Source organism: Schistocerca gregaria, chromosome 5 (genome assembly GCF_023897955.1).
Source record: "Schistocerca gregaria isolate iqSchGreg1 chromosome 5, iqSchGreg1.2, whole genome shotgun sequence".
Classification (NCBI taxonomy): Eukaryota; Metazoa; Arthropoda; class Insecta; order Orthoptera; family Acrididae; genus Schistocerca; species Schistocerca gregaria.
Window position 1 is genome coordinate 461185818 of NC_064924.1, and position 17379 is coordinate 461203196.

General features: G+C 39.8%; 1 protein-coding gene across 1 annotated transcript in view; it reads left to right on the top strand.

Annotated features, from left to right (window-relative positions):
- Positions 1–16504, top strand: part of LOC126273169 (deoxynucleoside kinase-like) — a 96368-nt gene extending 79864 nt beyond the window's left edge. The window contains exon 5 of the mRNA XM_049976648.1: positions 16025–16504. Within this exon, the coding sequence (XP_049832605.1) occupies positions 16025–16153 (129 nt within the window). The 3' untranslated portion in view covers positions 16154–16504. The remainder of the gene's footprint in view (positions 1–16024) is intronic.
- The last annotated feature ends 875 nt before the right edge of the window (positions 16505–17379 follow it).

Below are 17379 nucleotides of genomic sequence, written 5' to 3' on the forward strand. Positions count from 1 at the left end.
CAGTTTCCTATCATGCTTTTTGTTTTCTTTTATTATCACACAATTTCATTGTTTTCTTAACAATCTCGTCTCTTTCTTTCATCTGCAGATAATTCTGTCATGTTGGATAACTAATTAATTCATAAAGTATATTTGCTGGCTTCTTGCTGAAATGTTCCTCACATGCTGTAAAAGCCATGGTAGTGTGCTGTATCTTATTTACTACATCTTCAAACTGACTAATGTAACAGTACCAATTAGTATGACCTTTTGCATGAGATGTTCAAAAAAGTCTGCCTATCTCTCTCATATATCTTTCAGTTGGATTTTTTTCATCACTAACAAACTTTTTTCATACATTTGATGTAAACTGACTCCATTGAAAGATAAGGTAGCATGTGGTTCACCTACTTTCTGAAAATAATCATTTGTGAAACAGTGTATTATCTTTTTGCTTATAGCTTTCTCCATGGGACATAGTTTGACAAGTTTTGAAAATAAATCCACAGTAACAAACAAATAGGTGTATTCTTGTTTAGTGTGGGGTAGTTGTCCAGATAAATCAATGCCAACTAATTCTGATTTACCTTTTGGAATAATATTCTACATAAAACTATTGTGTTTTTGATTAGTAAGCTCCACGCTCTGGCATCTGTCACTTGTTGCTTAAACATTTTCTAACTCTCCTAGCAATTTTGTTGAAATAAACATTGTCCTGAATCTTTTGAATACATTTCACTGTACCACAATGTCCGAAACTGGTTTCTGTATATCATCAAAGTGTCATTGTGTTGCTTAGATATCAGAATCCAAACAGTGTTTTTGAAATGACCTGTCTTTCCTAAATAACATGCCAAATTCCACTCATAGTCTTGGTTCTGATTTCATCTTAACTGTTCACAATTTTTTTAAAGTTCTCTTTGTCCCTTATCCCCTGAATATAGATTATTCTGAAATTTCTGTATACTCAAACTGTTGCAAGTTTGCTGCCCACCTGGTAATTCTGCTGTGGTGCAATTTGAACTATATATATATATATATATATTAAAAACAAAGATTCCAAGACTTACCAAGCGGGAAAGCGTCGGCAGGCAGGCACATGAACAAAACACACAAACACACACACAGAATTACGAGCTTTCGCAACTGGCAGTTGCTTCGTCAGGAAAGAGGGAAGGAGAAGGAAAAATGAAAGGATGTGGGTTTTAAGGGAGAGGGTAAGGAGTCATTCCAATCCCGGGAGCGGAAAGACTTCCCTTAGGGGAAAAAAAGGACAGGTGTACACTCGCGCACACACACACACATATCCATCCGCACATACACAGACACAAGCAGACATATTTAAAGGCAAAGAGTAAGGGCAGAGATGTCAGTCGAGGCGGAAGTACAGAGGCAAAGAAGTTGTTGAAAGACAGGTGAGGTATGAGCGGCGGCAACTTGAAATTAGCGGAGGTTGAGGCCTGGCGGATATCGAGAAGAGAGGATATACTGAAGGGCGAGTTCCCATCTCCGGAGTTCGGATAGGTTGGTGTTGGTGGGAAGTATCCAGATAACTTGGATGGTGTAACACTGTGCCAAGATGTGCTGGCCAGCTGCACACATCCGTCCACATCAAACCCACCAACAAGCAACAGTACCTCCATTATGACAGCTGCCACCCATTCCATATCAAACGGTCCCTTCCCTACAGCCTAGGCCTTCGTGGCAAACGAATCTGCTCCAGTCCTGAATCCCTCGACCATTACACCAACAACCTGAAAACAGCTTTCGCATCCCGCAACTACCCTCCCAACCTGGTACAGAAGCAGATAACCAGAGCCACTTCCTCATCCCCTCAAACCCAGAACCACTCACAGAAGAACCACAAAAGTGCCCCACTTGTAACAGAATACTTCCCGGGACTGGATCAGACCTTGAATGTGGCTCTCCAGCAGGGATACGATTTCCTAAAATCCTGCCCCGAAATGAGACCCATCCTTCATGAAATCCTCCCCACTCCACCAAGAGTGTCTTTCCGCCGTCCACCTAACCTTCATAACCTCTTGGTTCATCCCTATGAAATCCCCAAACCACCTCCCCTGCCCTCTGGCTCCTACCCTTGCAACTGCCCCCGGTGTAAAACCTGTCCTATGCACCCTCCCACCACCACCTACTCCAGTCCTGTAACCCGGAAGGTGTACACGATCAAAGGGAGAGCCACATGTGAAAGACTGTCCATTCGCATGAATGGACACAGGCAGACAGTGTTTGTTGGTAATGAGGATCACCCTGTGGCTAAACATGCCTTGATGCACGGCCAGCACATCTTGGCACAGTGTTACACCGTCCGAGTTATCTGGATACTTCCCACCAACACCAACCTATCCGAACTCCGGAGATGGGAACTCGCCCTTCAGTATATCCTCTCTTCTCGATATCCGCCAGGCCTCAACCTCCGCTAATTTCAAGTTGCCGCCGCTCATACCTCACCTGTCTTTCAACAACTTCTTTGCCTCTGTACTTCCGCCTCGACTGACATCTCTGCCCTTACTCTTTGCCTTTAAATATGTCTGCTTGTGTCTGTGTATGTGCGGATGGATATGTGTGTGTGTGTGTGCGCGAGTGTACACCTGTCCTTTTTTTCCCCTAAGGGAAGTCTTTCCGCTCCCGGGATTGGAATGACTCCTTACCCTCTCCCTTAAAACCCACATCCTTTCATTTTTCCCTCTCCTTCCCTCTTTCCTGACGAAGCAACTGCCAGTTGCGAAAGCTCGTAATGCTGTGTGTGTGTTTGTGTGTTTTGTTCATGTGCCTGTCTGCCGGCGCTTTCCCGCTTGGTAAGTCTTGGAATCTTTGTTTTTAATATATTTTTCCCATGTGGAAGTTTCTTTCTGATATATATATATATATATAGAAGAGAGAGAGAGAGAGAGAGAGAGAGAGAGAGAGAGAGAGAGAGAGATTCCAAGACTTACCAAGCGGGAAAGCGCCGGCAGACAGGCACATGAACAAAACACACAAACACACACACAGAATTACTAGCTTTCGCAACCGATGGTTGCTTCTTCAGGAAGGAGAGGGAAAGACGAAAGGATGTGGGTTTTAAGGGGGAGGGTAAGGAGTCATTCCAATCCCGGGAGCGGAAAGACTTCCCTTAGGGGAAAAAAAGGACAGGTGTACACTCGCACACACACACACACACACACACACACACACACACACACACACACACACATATCCATCCGCACATACACAGACACAAACAGACATATTTAAAGGCAAAGAGTACTCTTTGCCTTTAAAAATGTCTGTGTATGTGCGGATGGATATGTGTGTGTGTGCGAGTTTACACCTGTCCTTTTTTTCCCCTAAGGGAAGTCTTTCCGCTCTCGGGATTGGAATGACTCCTTACCCTCTCCCTTAAAACCCACATCCTTTCGTCTTTCCCTCTCCTTCCTGAAGAAGCAACCATCGGTTGCGAAAGCTAGTAATTCTGTGTGTGTGTTTGTGTGTTTTGTTCATGTGCCTGCCTGCCGGCACTTTCCCGCTTGGTAAGTCTTGGAATCTTTGTTTTTAATATATATATATGTGTGTGTGTGTGTGTGTGTGTGTCTCCTTCTAGGTTATTCTTGAATTTCGTAAAACCCCAAAATGATGGCCAATAGTTCCTTTTCAGTAACAGTGTAGTTCTTCTCATGTTTTTGTAAATCTCTACTAGGAAAACTAATTGAACATTGTTCTACCTTTCCCTTAATTTCTCTCTCTTGAAACAAGTGTACGAGTAAATTGTAATCACTTCCATTAGTCATTAAATGAAATGGCAATGACACATATGTTCTGTGCAGTGTTTCACTATTGCGTAACTCTTTTAATAACTACATCAGATGCTTCCTGACACTCTTTAGTCCATTCCCAGATACTATTTTTCTTTGACAACTCAGGAGACATAGTGCACTAACTGCTTGTGTTCTGATGTACTAATGTAAAACTGCTTAAGTATAGAATGATCTAAGTTATTTCTTCGTCTTTGGTTTCAGAAATTCTGTAGTGGCCAAAAGTTTGTTTTTATCAATCAGAATTCCCTCTTCACTAATCGTGTGATGCAAAAAATTGCTAAATTTGCAATTTTCTAATTTTAGGAGCATGCTTCCTAGTCTAAACTTTTCTGCAACCTCTGTCAAAATTTCTGTGTGTTCTTCCCAAATTTTACTGGTAATCAAAATGTCATCTACATAGATGATTAATTTTGAAAGTAAATCATTACCTAACACAAAGTCCAAAGCATGTATAAATTCTGCAACAGACATGTTTAGACCAAATGGTACAACATAGTACTGAAAACTCTTTCCATTGCTCAGAAATGCTGTGTATTGCCCAGGGTTGGAGTCTAAAGTAATTTGGTGAAAACCTGATGTCAAGTCAGGAGCATTGTTCTTAGTGTTATGGAAGTTGTTCAAAAGTTGTTCCATGGATTCAGGACGATCTGTCTTTCTTTCTAAGAATTCAGTTAAGTGTCAAGAATTAAGAACTAATCTTGCACCTCCATCTTTCTTGAATACAACAACCAGTGGGTTGTTATACTGACTGCTGCTCCTCTCTACTATCCTCCATTTCTACAATTTCTGTAATTCTCTTTTAACTATTTTTCTTTTGCAAGTGGCAGTATCACAGGGTTTGATGAAAATGACCATGTTGCTTCAGTTTCAGTCTACACATATAGTCTTTCACTCTACCTGGCTTTTTCACTAAAGTTTTCACAATAATACCACAAAATTTATCTATATCATCTCTTTCTGTTCTACTCAAATTAACTGATGTGTTGATATTATCTGGAACTAACTACGAGTGTCACTCCAAAAGAAAAGCACACTATTTTTTTTAAATCCATCTTTTATTCTACATGTTTGAAAGTTTTACAGTGTGTAGATACATCGTTTAGGAACAATGTTTTCATTTCTCCACATAATTTCCACTCCTCTCAACTGCCTTATGCCACTTGGAACCAGTGCCTATATACTCGCACAGTAAAATTCTGGACCAACCTGTTGGAGCCACTGTTTGGCAGTGTGCACAAGGGAGTCATCATCTTCAAACCTTGTTCCACAAAGAGAGTCTTTCTGTTACCTAAAGAGATGATAGTCACATGGAGCCAGGTCAGGACTGTAAGGCGGGTTTTTCAGTGTTGTCCATCCGAGTTTTGTGATCGCTTCCATGGTTTTTTGCCTGACATGTGGTCGTGCATTGTCCTGCAACAGCAAAACATCCTGCTTTTGCCGATGTGGTTGAACACAACTCAGTCGAGCTTCAAGTTTCTTCAGTGTCGTCACATATGCATCAGAATTTATGGTGGTTCCACTTGGCATGATGTCCACAAGCAAGAGTCTTTCGGAATCGAAAAACACCGTAGTCATAACTTTTCCAGCAGAAGGTGCGGTTTTGAATATTTTTTTTTTCTGGGGTGAATTTACATGATGCCACTCCATTGGTTGCCTCTGCATCGATGGTGAAAAATGATGGAGCCATGTTTCATCACCTGTCACAATTCCTCCAAGAAATTTGTCTCTACCATTCTCGTACTGTTCCAAAAGTTAGCTGCATACCGTTTTTCTTGTTTCTTTGTGAGCCATTGTCAACATCCTGGGAACGCACCTGGCACAAACCTTTTTTAATGCCAACACTTTCAGTATTCTGCAAACACTTCCTTCCCCCTATCACAACATAGTGTGACAATTCGTTCACTGTGATGCGTCTGTCATCAGTCAGCAATTTGTTAACTCTCTGCACATTGTCTGGAGTGAGTGCAGTACGAGGTCTGCCACTGCGAGGACAGTTCTCAATATTGATGTAGCAGCATCTCCATACACCTTTTTCAACCTCATGTGGATGTTTTCCATTGTTTTGTTATCACTGCACAGGAATTCTATGATAACACGTTGCTTCTGATGAACATCAAGTGTAACAGCCATGCTGTGTCAGCACCACTCACAGGAAGAGGTTGAAATAAGTTGGAAAAACAAGCGGGAAGGATGTATCTACACACTGTAAAACTTTCACACATGCAGAATGAAAACTGTATTTTTACAAAAATAGTGTGCATTTCTTTTGGAGTGACCCTCGTATGAAAAGTTATCACTAAGCAATTGGTTCTCATAAAATTCGTCATTCTCCTCAATGTTAATTCCTATCATCAAAAACTTCAACACCTATTGATTAATTGCTACAGGTTTGATTAAATCTCCTGTTTAATTTAGTTTCTACACAAATTCCAGATTTTGGTTCTACAGAACAGTAACTTCATATTGTCCCAGTCAAACCTGACATTGGCCTTGATTATCCCGTCCATCCCCACCAAAATGCGTTCATTCAGATCAGCTGCCACTAGACAACCTTGTTCAAATGTAAAATTACCAACTCTGAATGAAATCAGAGCTTGCCTACTAATCATTTTACTAAATTTTCCTATGCCTCCTGTAATTCTAACATCAGTGATAGGAAGTTCCGTGTAATATTCTGTATTCTTCAATCTATTTCTTAACAGAAATCCCACAAATAGGACTACCAGTGTCTACTAAATGAATTCCTTTCCAAGTACCAATAGAAATCTCAATGTACAGGCTGTAATTTTCCCTTCTACTTATGTAATTATGTAGTTATGTAATTCTCAATTCGTTCGAGCATTCAGTCATTCATAATAGGAAACACAGTCATAACTCAGTCACTCAAAATGATTCAGAAATTTTACTTGTTAGAATGAAATCAGGCGATGATGCTTCTTATCTGCAGGCTCGTGCTTTGTGGCAGTCTGCTAATCTGTACAAATAAAATGCCTCGAATTTTTGGGAGCGTTGTATAATCAGTTAGGAAACCTCAGATCAAGCAGATATTTGGCTTTGATGAAGTTTAACCTTCTGAAGAATTAATGGAGCTCTTGGATTATCAAATGCAGGCTCGTATCCAGTCTCTCGTATCCAGTCTCTCGGAAGTTCCCTTCTGATTAACAACTACGCAATATATCGATGAATATCATTAAATATGTCAAATAATGTAAATTGTTACACACCTTTTGTATGAAGGAGCAATGTGACTTACCAAACAAAAGTGCTGGGAGGTCGATAGACACACAAACAAACACAAACATACACACAAAATTCAAGCTATCACAACCAACGGTTGCTGCTTCAGGAAAGAGGGAAGGAGAGGGAAAGACGAAAAGATGTGGGTTTTAAGGGAGAGGGTAAGGAGTCATTCCAATCCCGGGAGCGGAAAGACTTACATTAGGGGGGAAAAAGGACAGGTATACACTCGAGCGCACACACACACACACACACACACACACACACACACACACACACACACACACACACACACATCCATCCGCACATACACAGACACAAGCAGACATTTGTAAACGCAAAGAGTTTGGGCAGAGATGTCAGTTGAGGCCCCAGGATGTCTTTCCACCCAAAGCGATGTTGGAAATTTGATGTTTTACCAGACTCCTGATTTTCACAGTACACTTGTGAAATGGGCGTACAGTAAAATTCCCACTTCATCGCTAGCTCGGCTATGCTGTGTGCAACAAACTGTCCATTTGCATGAATGGACACAGGCAGACAGTGTTTGTTGGTAATGAGGATCACCCTGTGGCTAAACATGCCTTGGTGCATGGCCAGCACATCTTGGCACAGTGTTACACCATCCGGGTTATCTGGATACTTCCCACTAACACCAACCTTTCAGAACTCCGGAGATGGGGACTTGCCCTTCAGTATATCCTCTCTTCTCGATATGCGCCAGGCCTCAACCTCCGCTAATTTCAAGTTGCCGCCACTCATACCTCACCTGTCTTTCAACAACATCTTTGCTTCTGTACTTCCGCCTCGACTGACATCTCTGCCCAAACTCTTTGCGTTTACAAATGTCTGCTTTTGTCTGTGTATGTGCGGATGTGTGTGTGTGTGTGTGTGTGTGTGTGTGTGTGTGTGTGCGCGCGCGCGTGTGCGTGTGTGCCCGAGTGTATACCTGTCCTTTTCTCCCCCTAAGGTAAGTCTTTCCGCTCCCGGGATTGGAATGACTCCTTACCCTCTCCCTTAAAACCCACAGCTTTTCGTCTTTCCCTCTCCTTCCCTCTTTCCTGAAGAAGCAACCATTGGTTGCGAAAGCTTGAATTTTGTGTGTATGTTTGTGTGTCTATTGACCTGCCAGCACTTTTGTTTTTTCCTAACAACCACCAGAGAGAGTACTACAAAGAATAACTATGTGCTCATGGCATGGCTATTATATGAAACTACTTTGCGCATGGATTCTGCGAGTATGAAGATAGAAAATTAGTAAACGTCATTCACGAGTAGAATTGTATCGGAATAATTCATCAAATATAAAGAGATATTACAATTCTATCAAGTATTTCATGCTTATCAATATTTTCATCTTCTGCTAGTAAATCATCTTCAATCTCCTTAAAATTTAAATCAGTTTCAACTGTAGGTCACTTGCTGCTGTCAGTTGTAACGCACTCAATGGCAACTTACAACTAGACTAGGTACCTTCTAAAACTGACAAATCACTCTCACGTGTGGGTATTAGTTGATTAAGTGAAAGACTCTGTCTATCTGTATTCAGGGTATCACAAAGTGTTTGTGTGTGCTTAATATTTTCATCAAAATTAAAATTTGTATCACAAACTGTGTTACAATTAACTTCAACATCATTTGATCTGTTCAAAACTTCAAGTATCTTGTTACTAGTTTGTTCATATTTATTGCTACACCTGGTCAAAATCTCACTGACTTCAGTGGGGATTCATTGACTCCCGTGTACCTTCTCCACCAACATCAAAGCATGATCAAATACTATAATCTTATGACTTACGTCATCATCCAACACTTCTACAAAAATCATACCATCTAAGTCATCACAGAGCAATGCATCGGCATCAACATTAAGAATATTATCACATTTATTAAAATCATTATCAAAATTAACAGTAGTATCACTAGCATCAATATGAACATCTGCTTCTAATTCAAAACTCTCTATAACTGAATCATCATCAGTACTACTTTTGTTTGTGCAAGCAGACATACAGATAGAATTAATTATCAAATCCTCAGCCTCCGTAGTACAAGATTATTAACTTCTGCCACATCTACCTAAGATAAGACTGACACTGCATCCTTACATAACAAACTGGGTAAACCATATCCATCAACATCATTACACGTATCATCATTAGAAACACACACAGATCATCGAAAATACTAGTCACCTCATCACAATAAAGTTCAAACTGCTTTTCTCCTGTTGTATCATCACTTATCACCTCTAGTAGCTTGAAATCCTAAAACTCACTCCCAAAATTAACTGTGTTTATCTGATAATCACTACGGTGACTGGTGTGGTGTCTTTAACATGAACTATTTCTACCTCTTCTACTATTAGCCTGGTTTCTAGCAATCCTTCTCACCTCAAACTGGCAGGCTCTGAATGAGGAATGAGGTGGTTATCTGGTTTCTTGTATATTATTCCTATTCTCGTTTGACCTAGTATCGCTTCTTCTCCTCTCATGGTTATTTCTGTGGTTATTGCTAATAGCGCAATTATTCCTATTCTGAGTGTGATGGTTATTACCTTAATTGTTTTTGCTCTATTATTATTATTATTATTATTATTATACCTATTTCTGTTGTTGAGAGGACCTCCCCAACTTGGAACTGATTCTCTCTATGACCACGGCTCTTATTTGACCTATCATGATTTTCCCAGACATGATCCAGTTTGTCAACATATGAGTATTTAAGAAATTCTTCTGCCAAATCATCTGGTTTATAAACCAGACCCCACTGAACATGACCATGCTAGGATTCGACTGGCCACGGGTGCTTATCGGACCAGTCCCATACCCAGCCTCTGTGCTGATGCTGGGGAACCGCCACCTACCATCCGGCAGCAGCTCCTGCTGGTGCACCAGGCTTGTAAGTTTCTTGTAGCTCCCAGCTCGCCTGCTCACCATCTTGTTGCCCATCCACCTCTGGACCGCCTTTTTTCCCGCCGTCCCCGGGCTACATTGCCGTTTGGGATCCGTTGCAACGTGTACTAGAGTCCCTCGGTGTGGAGTCTGTACAACCCCAAATCCAGGGTTTTAACCGCCTGCCACCCTGGTTACTGAAGAGGCCTGGAGTGATTTTAGATTTATTGCAGTACAAGAGAGATTGCACTCCTTCCACCGTTTTTAATGCAACATTTTCTGCCATTTTATCTGAGCACCACGACTATGTAGCTGTTTTTATGGATGGGTCAAAACAAGGGGATTCTGTTGGTTGCTCAGTTGTTTTTCCAGATCGTGTCTTCAAGGTCCGCCCGCCTCAGACTTTCGCTGACATTGATGCAGAATTGTCTGCGATCTTGCGGGCACTGGAGCACATGAGACATTCTTCCTCTCCTAAATTTCTAGTCTGTTCCGATTCACTCAGTGCCCTTCACTTATTGCAATGTTTGTATCCGGCAGACAAAACTGTCCAGACCATCCAGGATGCCCTCCTCCGACTACAGCAACTGGGGAAGGTTGTAGCTTTCTGCTGGGTTCCGGGGCATGTCGGCATTGCTGGGAATGAAAGGGCAGATCTCGCAGCCAAGGAGGCGTGTCTCGCCCCACAAGTATATCAGTGTGCTATCCCCTTGCACTCACTCACCTCGCTGTTGAGCTCATGGGTTATGCGTCGGTCGGAGGATGAGTGGCTGGAAGTGACTGACAATAAGTTCCGTATAGTCAAGCCCACAATGCGTGTGCGCTGTACTTCCTTTCAGCCCCATCGACGGGACGAGGTTCTCCTCACTCGGCTTCGAATAGGCCACAGCCCTATGACGCATGGCTACCTGCTCTGGCGAGAGGACCCTCCAATGTGTGTTGCTTGCGGCGTCCAGGTCACTGTGCGCCACGTTTTATTGGATTGCGTTTTATTTTCTGACCAGCGGGCCGCAGCTGACTTGCCAGCGGACCTGCCATCTCTTTTAGGCAACACTTGGACGAATGTGGCTAAAGTTTTAAAGTTCTGTGACATGTCAAATGTTTTTACAAAGATTTTAGGGAGAGGATTTTAATTTGCTCACTGTGTGACAAGCTAGCCCATATTTTATTTAAGTGGGCAGCCAATAAAAATTTCCTGTGACATTCTTGCTGCGGGCCGCAGCTGACTTGCCAGCGGACCTGCCATCTCTTTTAGGCAACACTTGGACGAATGTGGCTAAAGTTTTAAAGTTCTGTGACATGTCAAATGTTTTTACAAAGATTTGAGGGAGAGGATTTTAATTTGCTCACTGTGTGACAAGCTAGCCCATATTTTATTTAAGTGGGCAGCCAATAACAATTTCCTGTGACATTCTTGTTGCTATGTTTCCCCTTTCCTTAGGTTTTACTTTCTTATGTAACATTTTCCTTCTTTTCCTGCTTTCTTTGAGTGTGTGCTTTAGTTTTCTTAGGTCTGTCCACGTTCGTTCCTTTTAATGTGTGTCAGGGCGCTGATGACCTCGATGTTGAGTGCCCATAAGCCCCAACACACCACCACACCCACTGAACATGATTAGGCAAGTGCCATTTCAGTATGTGCATTTGTATGGAATCATTTAATGGCTTGTCAAGGTGCACTATTGTCCTAAGCTGTCTTTCACAACATTCATACATCCTCATATTTCTTCACAACATCTGTAACTATTTAGAAATTCTGTCTTAATTCTGGCCTTTTTACTTTTTGACCAAAATTTGTTCAAAAATAATCTTTCAAAACTGACAAAAGTCATTTCTGGGTTAAAATGCTGGTTAGGACAAAGGTTCATCCAGATAATGCTTTTCTAATTTAATTTTAGGCAGTTCTGGCATTCAGATTCAAAGCTGTCCTTGCACTGGTATATAAAATCCACAAGATGTAATTTAAAATCTCCCCAGAAAAATTTCAGTGTAACATTATTACAATTATTTACAAACATCCTGCCACTGCTATAGGTGCTACTAAACATGTTTGTTTCCAAATTGTCTACTTTGAAGTTGAGTGTTTGAGCGTTTTGAGCAACAGTGTAAACTTTATGGCTAATGAAAGAAATTTGTTTGGTAACAAGCACTGAATTTAATTTCAATTTTTTCTCAGTATAATTTCTCTCAGTCTCAATATAGAATTGCATTGAGAACTCAGATTTACTCCTGTTTAACTTTCATTCTCTTTTACTTGCTCTTCAACTACATTCACTTCATGGTTAACCAATTTTAATTCAATATCTGTGAATTTCTTCAATCAACTTCTAATTCTACATCACCTACTCACTTATTACTTCAACAATATCCTACTTAATTGAGTTTACGCTATTAATTAGTTTTCAAACTTTACATCCATTCTTTAACATTTTTGGTCAATATTTTTAACAGCATTTTTAAAATTATGACCCATTTTCTTATTTTGTTCTGATAATTTACTGTGTAGTAGCTAAGAAAGCCATTCAATTCAATTAACAGGCTGTCCTATACGCTGAAAATCTTGAAACGAACAGTGAGAAGTATTTCCATGATTCTGATCTGGAAAACTTGAGGCCCTATTCACATGGGGATACTCAAATCAGCTCTGCAGCTACCTGATACCCAAGAGAGTGGGAGACTGGAAGACTTGAGTAGCCGATCACATTCACACAGGCACAACACCCATCTCCCATACTACCAAATCACTTGCAGTGTGAACAGAAAATTAAATCAATTTCGTTGGGTGTGGGCAAAGGATGTATGTAGCATGTTTCTTTGTGTACCGTGCTCCCAGTAGTACAATGTCTGGTTACTCTAGTAATGATGATGATATTATAATACAGTATTATTATAACTGCTCATGCAGTAGGAGAAAAGTGAGAAAGTTGTGGGTTCATGCCTACACTGAGAATAATATAAACTATAGGTTACAAGTTGTTGTAAAAGAACTGTAGGATCAGATTCGAAATTCCTCACATTCTACAAGATGAGAAAGGAGTCTTATCTAGAGCCAAACAGATGATTACTCCTTACATTCATTACACTATCACAAACATGAGGGAATGTGTGAGCCTTGATGAGCGACCTCTAATAACACCAAGGTAAGTCTCAAATCACATTGTACCAATATTTTGGATTTTACTTTTTTCATATGTATTTACCCCAAAACAATGTAGGTGTGTATCCATATTAAAGAAAACAAAATATTGATGTAAAGATCAATGTAAAGATTATGTGCAGATAGAACAGTACACAAAAATTATTTAACTGGTGGTTGTCAAAAATAAATTCCAGGGTGGTATATGGAATCTAAAACATCACACACAACTTCATAATATGTTGAAGAGTCCAGTCACTGCTCCTCCTCCAGTATCATGTGGCTTCCATATCTCTCTCTCTCTCTCTCTCTCTCTCTCTCTCTCTCTCTCTCTGAATAGAATACATGGCTGCCTCAGTAGGGGCCTGTCGGCTGTGTGCTTTGGATTGGTTGCAATACATTATATATACTAAGATGGTATCTGTTCTTTCAGACATGTCCAAAAGAACAGATACCATCGGTGACCATGCAGCTCATTAGAATGAAATTACAATGAAATGAACACCATTACCTGCTTATACGCATTGACATACGTCTACGGGGATGTATATTTAAAAACAAAGATGATGTGACTTACCAAACGAAAGCGGTGGCAGGTCAATAGCCACACAAACACACACACAAAATTCAAGCTTTCACAACCAACAGTTGCTTCATCAGGAAAGATCGAAGGCGAGGGAAAGACAAAAGGATGTGGGTTTTAAGGGAGAGGGTAAGGAGTCATTCCAATCCCGGGAGCGGACAGACTTACCATAGGGGGAAAAAGGACAGGTACACACTCGCACACACACACACACACTCGCACACCTATCCATCCGCACATACACAGACACAAGCAGACATTTGTAAAGGCAAAGAGTTTGGGCAGAGATGTCAGTCGAGGCCCCAGGATGTCTTTCCGCCCACAGCGATGTTGGAAATTCGATGTTTTACCAGACTCCTGATTTTCACAGTACACTTGTGAAATGGGCGTACAGTAAAATTCCCACTTCATCACTAGCTTGGACATGCTGTGTCCCATCGCTCCTGCACCACTATAACAACACATTCAAACTCACTTAAATCTTGCTAACCTGCCACTGTAGCAGCAGTAACCAACAACTGTGCCAGACACTTGTTGTCTTATATAGGTGTTGGCAACCGCAGCACCGTATTCCGCCTGTTTACATATCTCTGTATTTGAATATGCATGCCTAGACCAGTTTCTTTGGTGCTTCAGTGTAAGTCCTAATCTCTTTGCTGGTTGATGGATGGACTACTTCTATTGCATGTTATTAGCATTTTAATAACTTTAAGACTCACTTTCCTCTTCTTCTCTCCTGCTTGTAATAGTATTATTAATATACATCAAATATAACGTGAAGAATTAAATTTTTTTTAAAGAAATTGTTATTTTTTAAAATGGCCTGAAGGTAATTAATTTACAGGTCACCTAGGCATTTAATTATTTCATCAAATTGTTCTTAAATTATTTTCTTGAATTATTCAATTGTAATTCAGTGTGACCCATGTGCCAAGTAAGGTTATAACTTCAGCAGGGGTTGCCTGTTCATGTGAAACTTGAATTGTTGACAATCTGCCACACACCATCAGGTGGCTTGCGGAGTATGGATGTAGATGTAGATATCTAGTCACTGCTTGTAACCAATAGGGATCAAGGGAGAGAAGTCTGGCTGGTAGCCTAACAAACCAACCAGGGCATGAACTACCTGCGTTAGGAAAAAATTCTTTTTGATTAATAAACCACTATATCTTGTCATTTAACATCTTGTAAGGTTACCCGCATCTGAGAGAGAGAGAGAGAGAGAGAGAGAGAGAGAGAGAGAGAGAGAGAGAGAGAGAGAGACGGGGGGAGGGGGGGCGGCGGCATTGTATTAAAGTATAAAAGTGAAACAGATTATTTCATAAAACTTGGAGTGAACTCATATTGAAGATAACCTTTTTCACAATATAAAAATATCCATAAAAGACAGTCAGTCAACAATCATTCTGCACATATTAATTTTCTGTGTGACAGCTGTTGTAGAGCCCTTAGAATCAGCAAAGGCAATGGTCAGAATCATAATATTCTGGCCCAATAAAAATATCTTCAGCATCAGCTTTGTGCTGAATGCCATTGCCACTCTCCATCCAGAAGCTTTTGCAGGTATTAATAATGAGCAAGAACAAGTTGATAAAAACAGGAGAAAGGTGTATAGTCTTGAAAAGAATATTTATCTTTTAATATTATGGCAGGCTTCACTGAACTATAAAACATATTTTTAAGGGTGAGAGCAAACTAATTTCATATTGTTTCTAAAATATTTGTTTGTTACTAACTGCTTTTCAACATATTAGACCATTGTTAAGTGAGTTGATATGTAATGATGGTCTAATAAGCTGAAAATCAGTTTGTAACTTACAGATATTAATTGAACAAAATGCAAATCATTTACATTTCATTCAAAAATATGAACTTGGCCTCATAAGAAGTCATCAGAGAATCCATTATAAATTATTTTATTCATGTTTGTGGTGTAATATTGACACAGTAAATTTTTTCACAACAAACTGCATTTGGTCACTATTATCTTTAGGTTGTGTGAGTTGTGCTTGTGTGAATGTGTGCGAGTTTTCTACTTCTGAAGACAGATTTTGACCAAATGCTTAAATATCTCTAGCATTCTTTATCATTGTGCCTGTCTGCGACTCAATGCTTCCTCTATGTTGTGATTAGCAATCTCTCCTTTCCAGATTGTTGTTATTCCATTCTGGAGTTTCCACTGTATTTGGTGATTTCTATTTATTTGAACTTTGTACAAAATACAAGAATGCTTTCACTTTCTTAATGAACAAGGATAGAACCGTACTGTTTATGCACAGACATTGTTGTTGGCTGGGTGGTGTAATCATAACTTGTTTCTTGTAAAGCCTTTCCCCAATTTATGTTCCATTTAAAGTAAGTTGTCCTTTCTTTCTGTTTACAGGTTAAGGTACTGGATGCAAATCAAGATATAAAGGAAATAAAAGAAAATTTCCAGAAGTGTCGAAGTGAAATATATAATGATATTTTCATAAATGAATGCAGTTCTTCAGTAATTCAGAGTCCCACATAAAAGGGCCAGAATATTTACCTAAAGCTTAGGATCAGCTTCTTTTCAAGAAGTTATGAGGCATAAAATGCTGCATTTACTGCAATCAGTATTTTGTAAAAGTTGATTTTTAAACACTCAATTGGAGTAGATCAGTAGATAAACAGAATTTAAAGAGATATAATCTCTGTATTTTTCCATAAGTTACTGCTAAACTTCTGTTAATCTTTCTTATCAGTGATTACCATTTATTAAGACACCAGCCATTTGCACTACTTTCTCACTGCTTAGAAGTAACTAAGTGCATTATCTTTTTTCATGTCAATGTTCAAATAGCAAGAGAAACTTCAGTTAAGATATTTGCCTTAGAATGTTGAGTATTTCACCAAAAAAGAGTAGAAAATTCAGGCAAAATGCAATTGAATACTTAATCCCAAGTAATATAACTATCTGTTATGCAAAACAGAAGAAGAAAATAATTAAACTACTATTGTAATAAATTTAAATAAATCATTTATTTTCAAAAATACAAAACTCATATTTTCTTTGTGTGTGTATCCTCCATATACATGAATTAATGAATATCACATCTAGCAATCATCTTTTATCTTTTCCCTGGGTAGCACTCCAGTTCAAAGCGTACACCACGTGCTTTATGACGACAGCGAAGTCCGTGTATCCTTTTTGCCATTTGACTTTACAAGGTAACTGCATATTTTAATACATTATTTTTACTCCAGCTTTTAAATTATTTTCTTCATCATCTGTCCTCCAAAAAGGCGATGTCACCTACATCTGTAGCCATCCTTGTCTTTTTCACTCTGTTATTTAGTATGTGTCACACATCAAAACATTTCTGGTGCAGAAAGAACTATGAAAAATGGAAAACTTTTATTAATCTGTAATGTATAGTTTCATTAAAAATCTTTTCTTTTTTTTTAATTTTGTTTCATCCTCTAATGAAGTGAAAACATATTTGTTAATTTTCTCTATTTGATGCTTTAGCCTGGAATCTCATTGACCGAAGTAGAGCTGTCTTCAGTGATGACACCCACTTCAAAATGGGTTCTCATGACCAGTGAAGTCATGTCTGAAGACAACCCAGACAGTGGTGAGATACCAACCTGACTGTTGCCCAACATATGGCCTGGCATTCAGGAGTGATGGTCTGGGTGCCATTTCTTTTCATAGCAGAATCCTTGTGGTTGTTATCCGCAGCACCCTCAGAGCACAGCAGTCTGTTGACAATA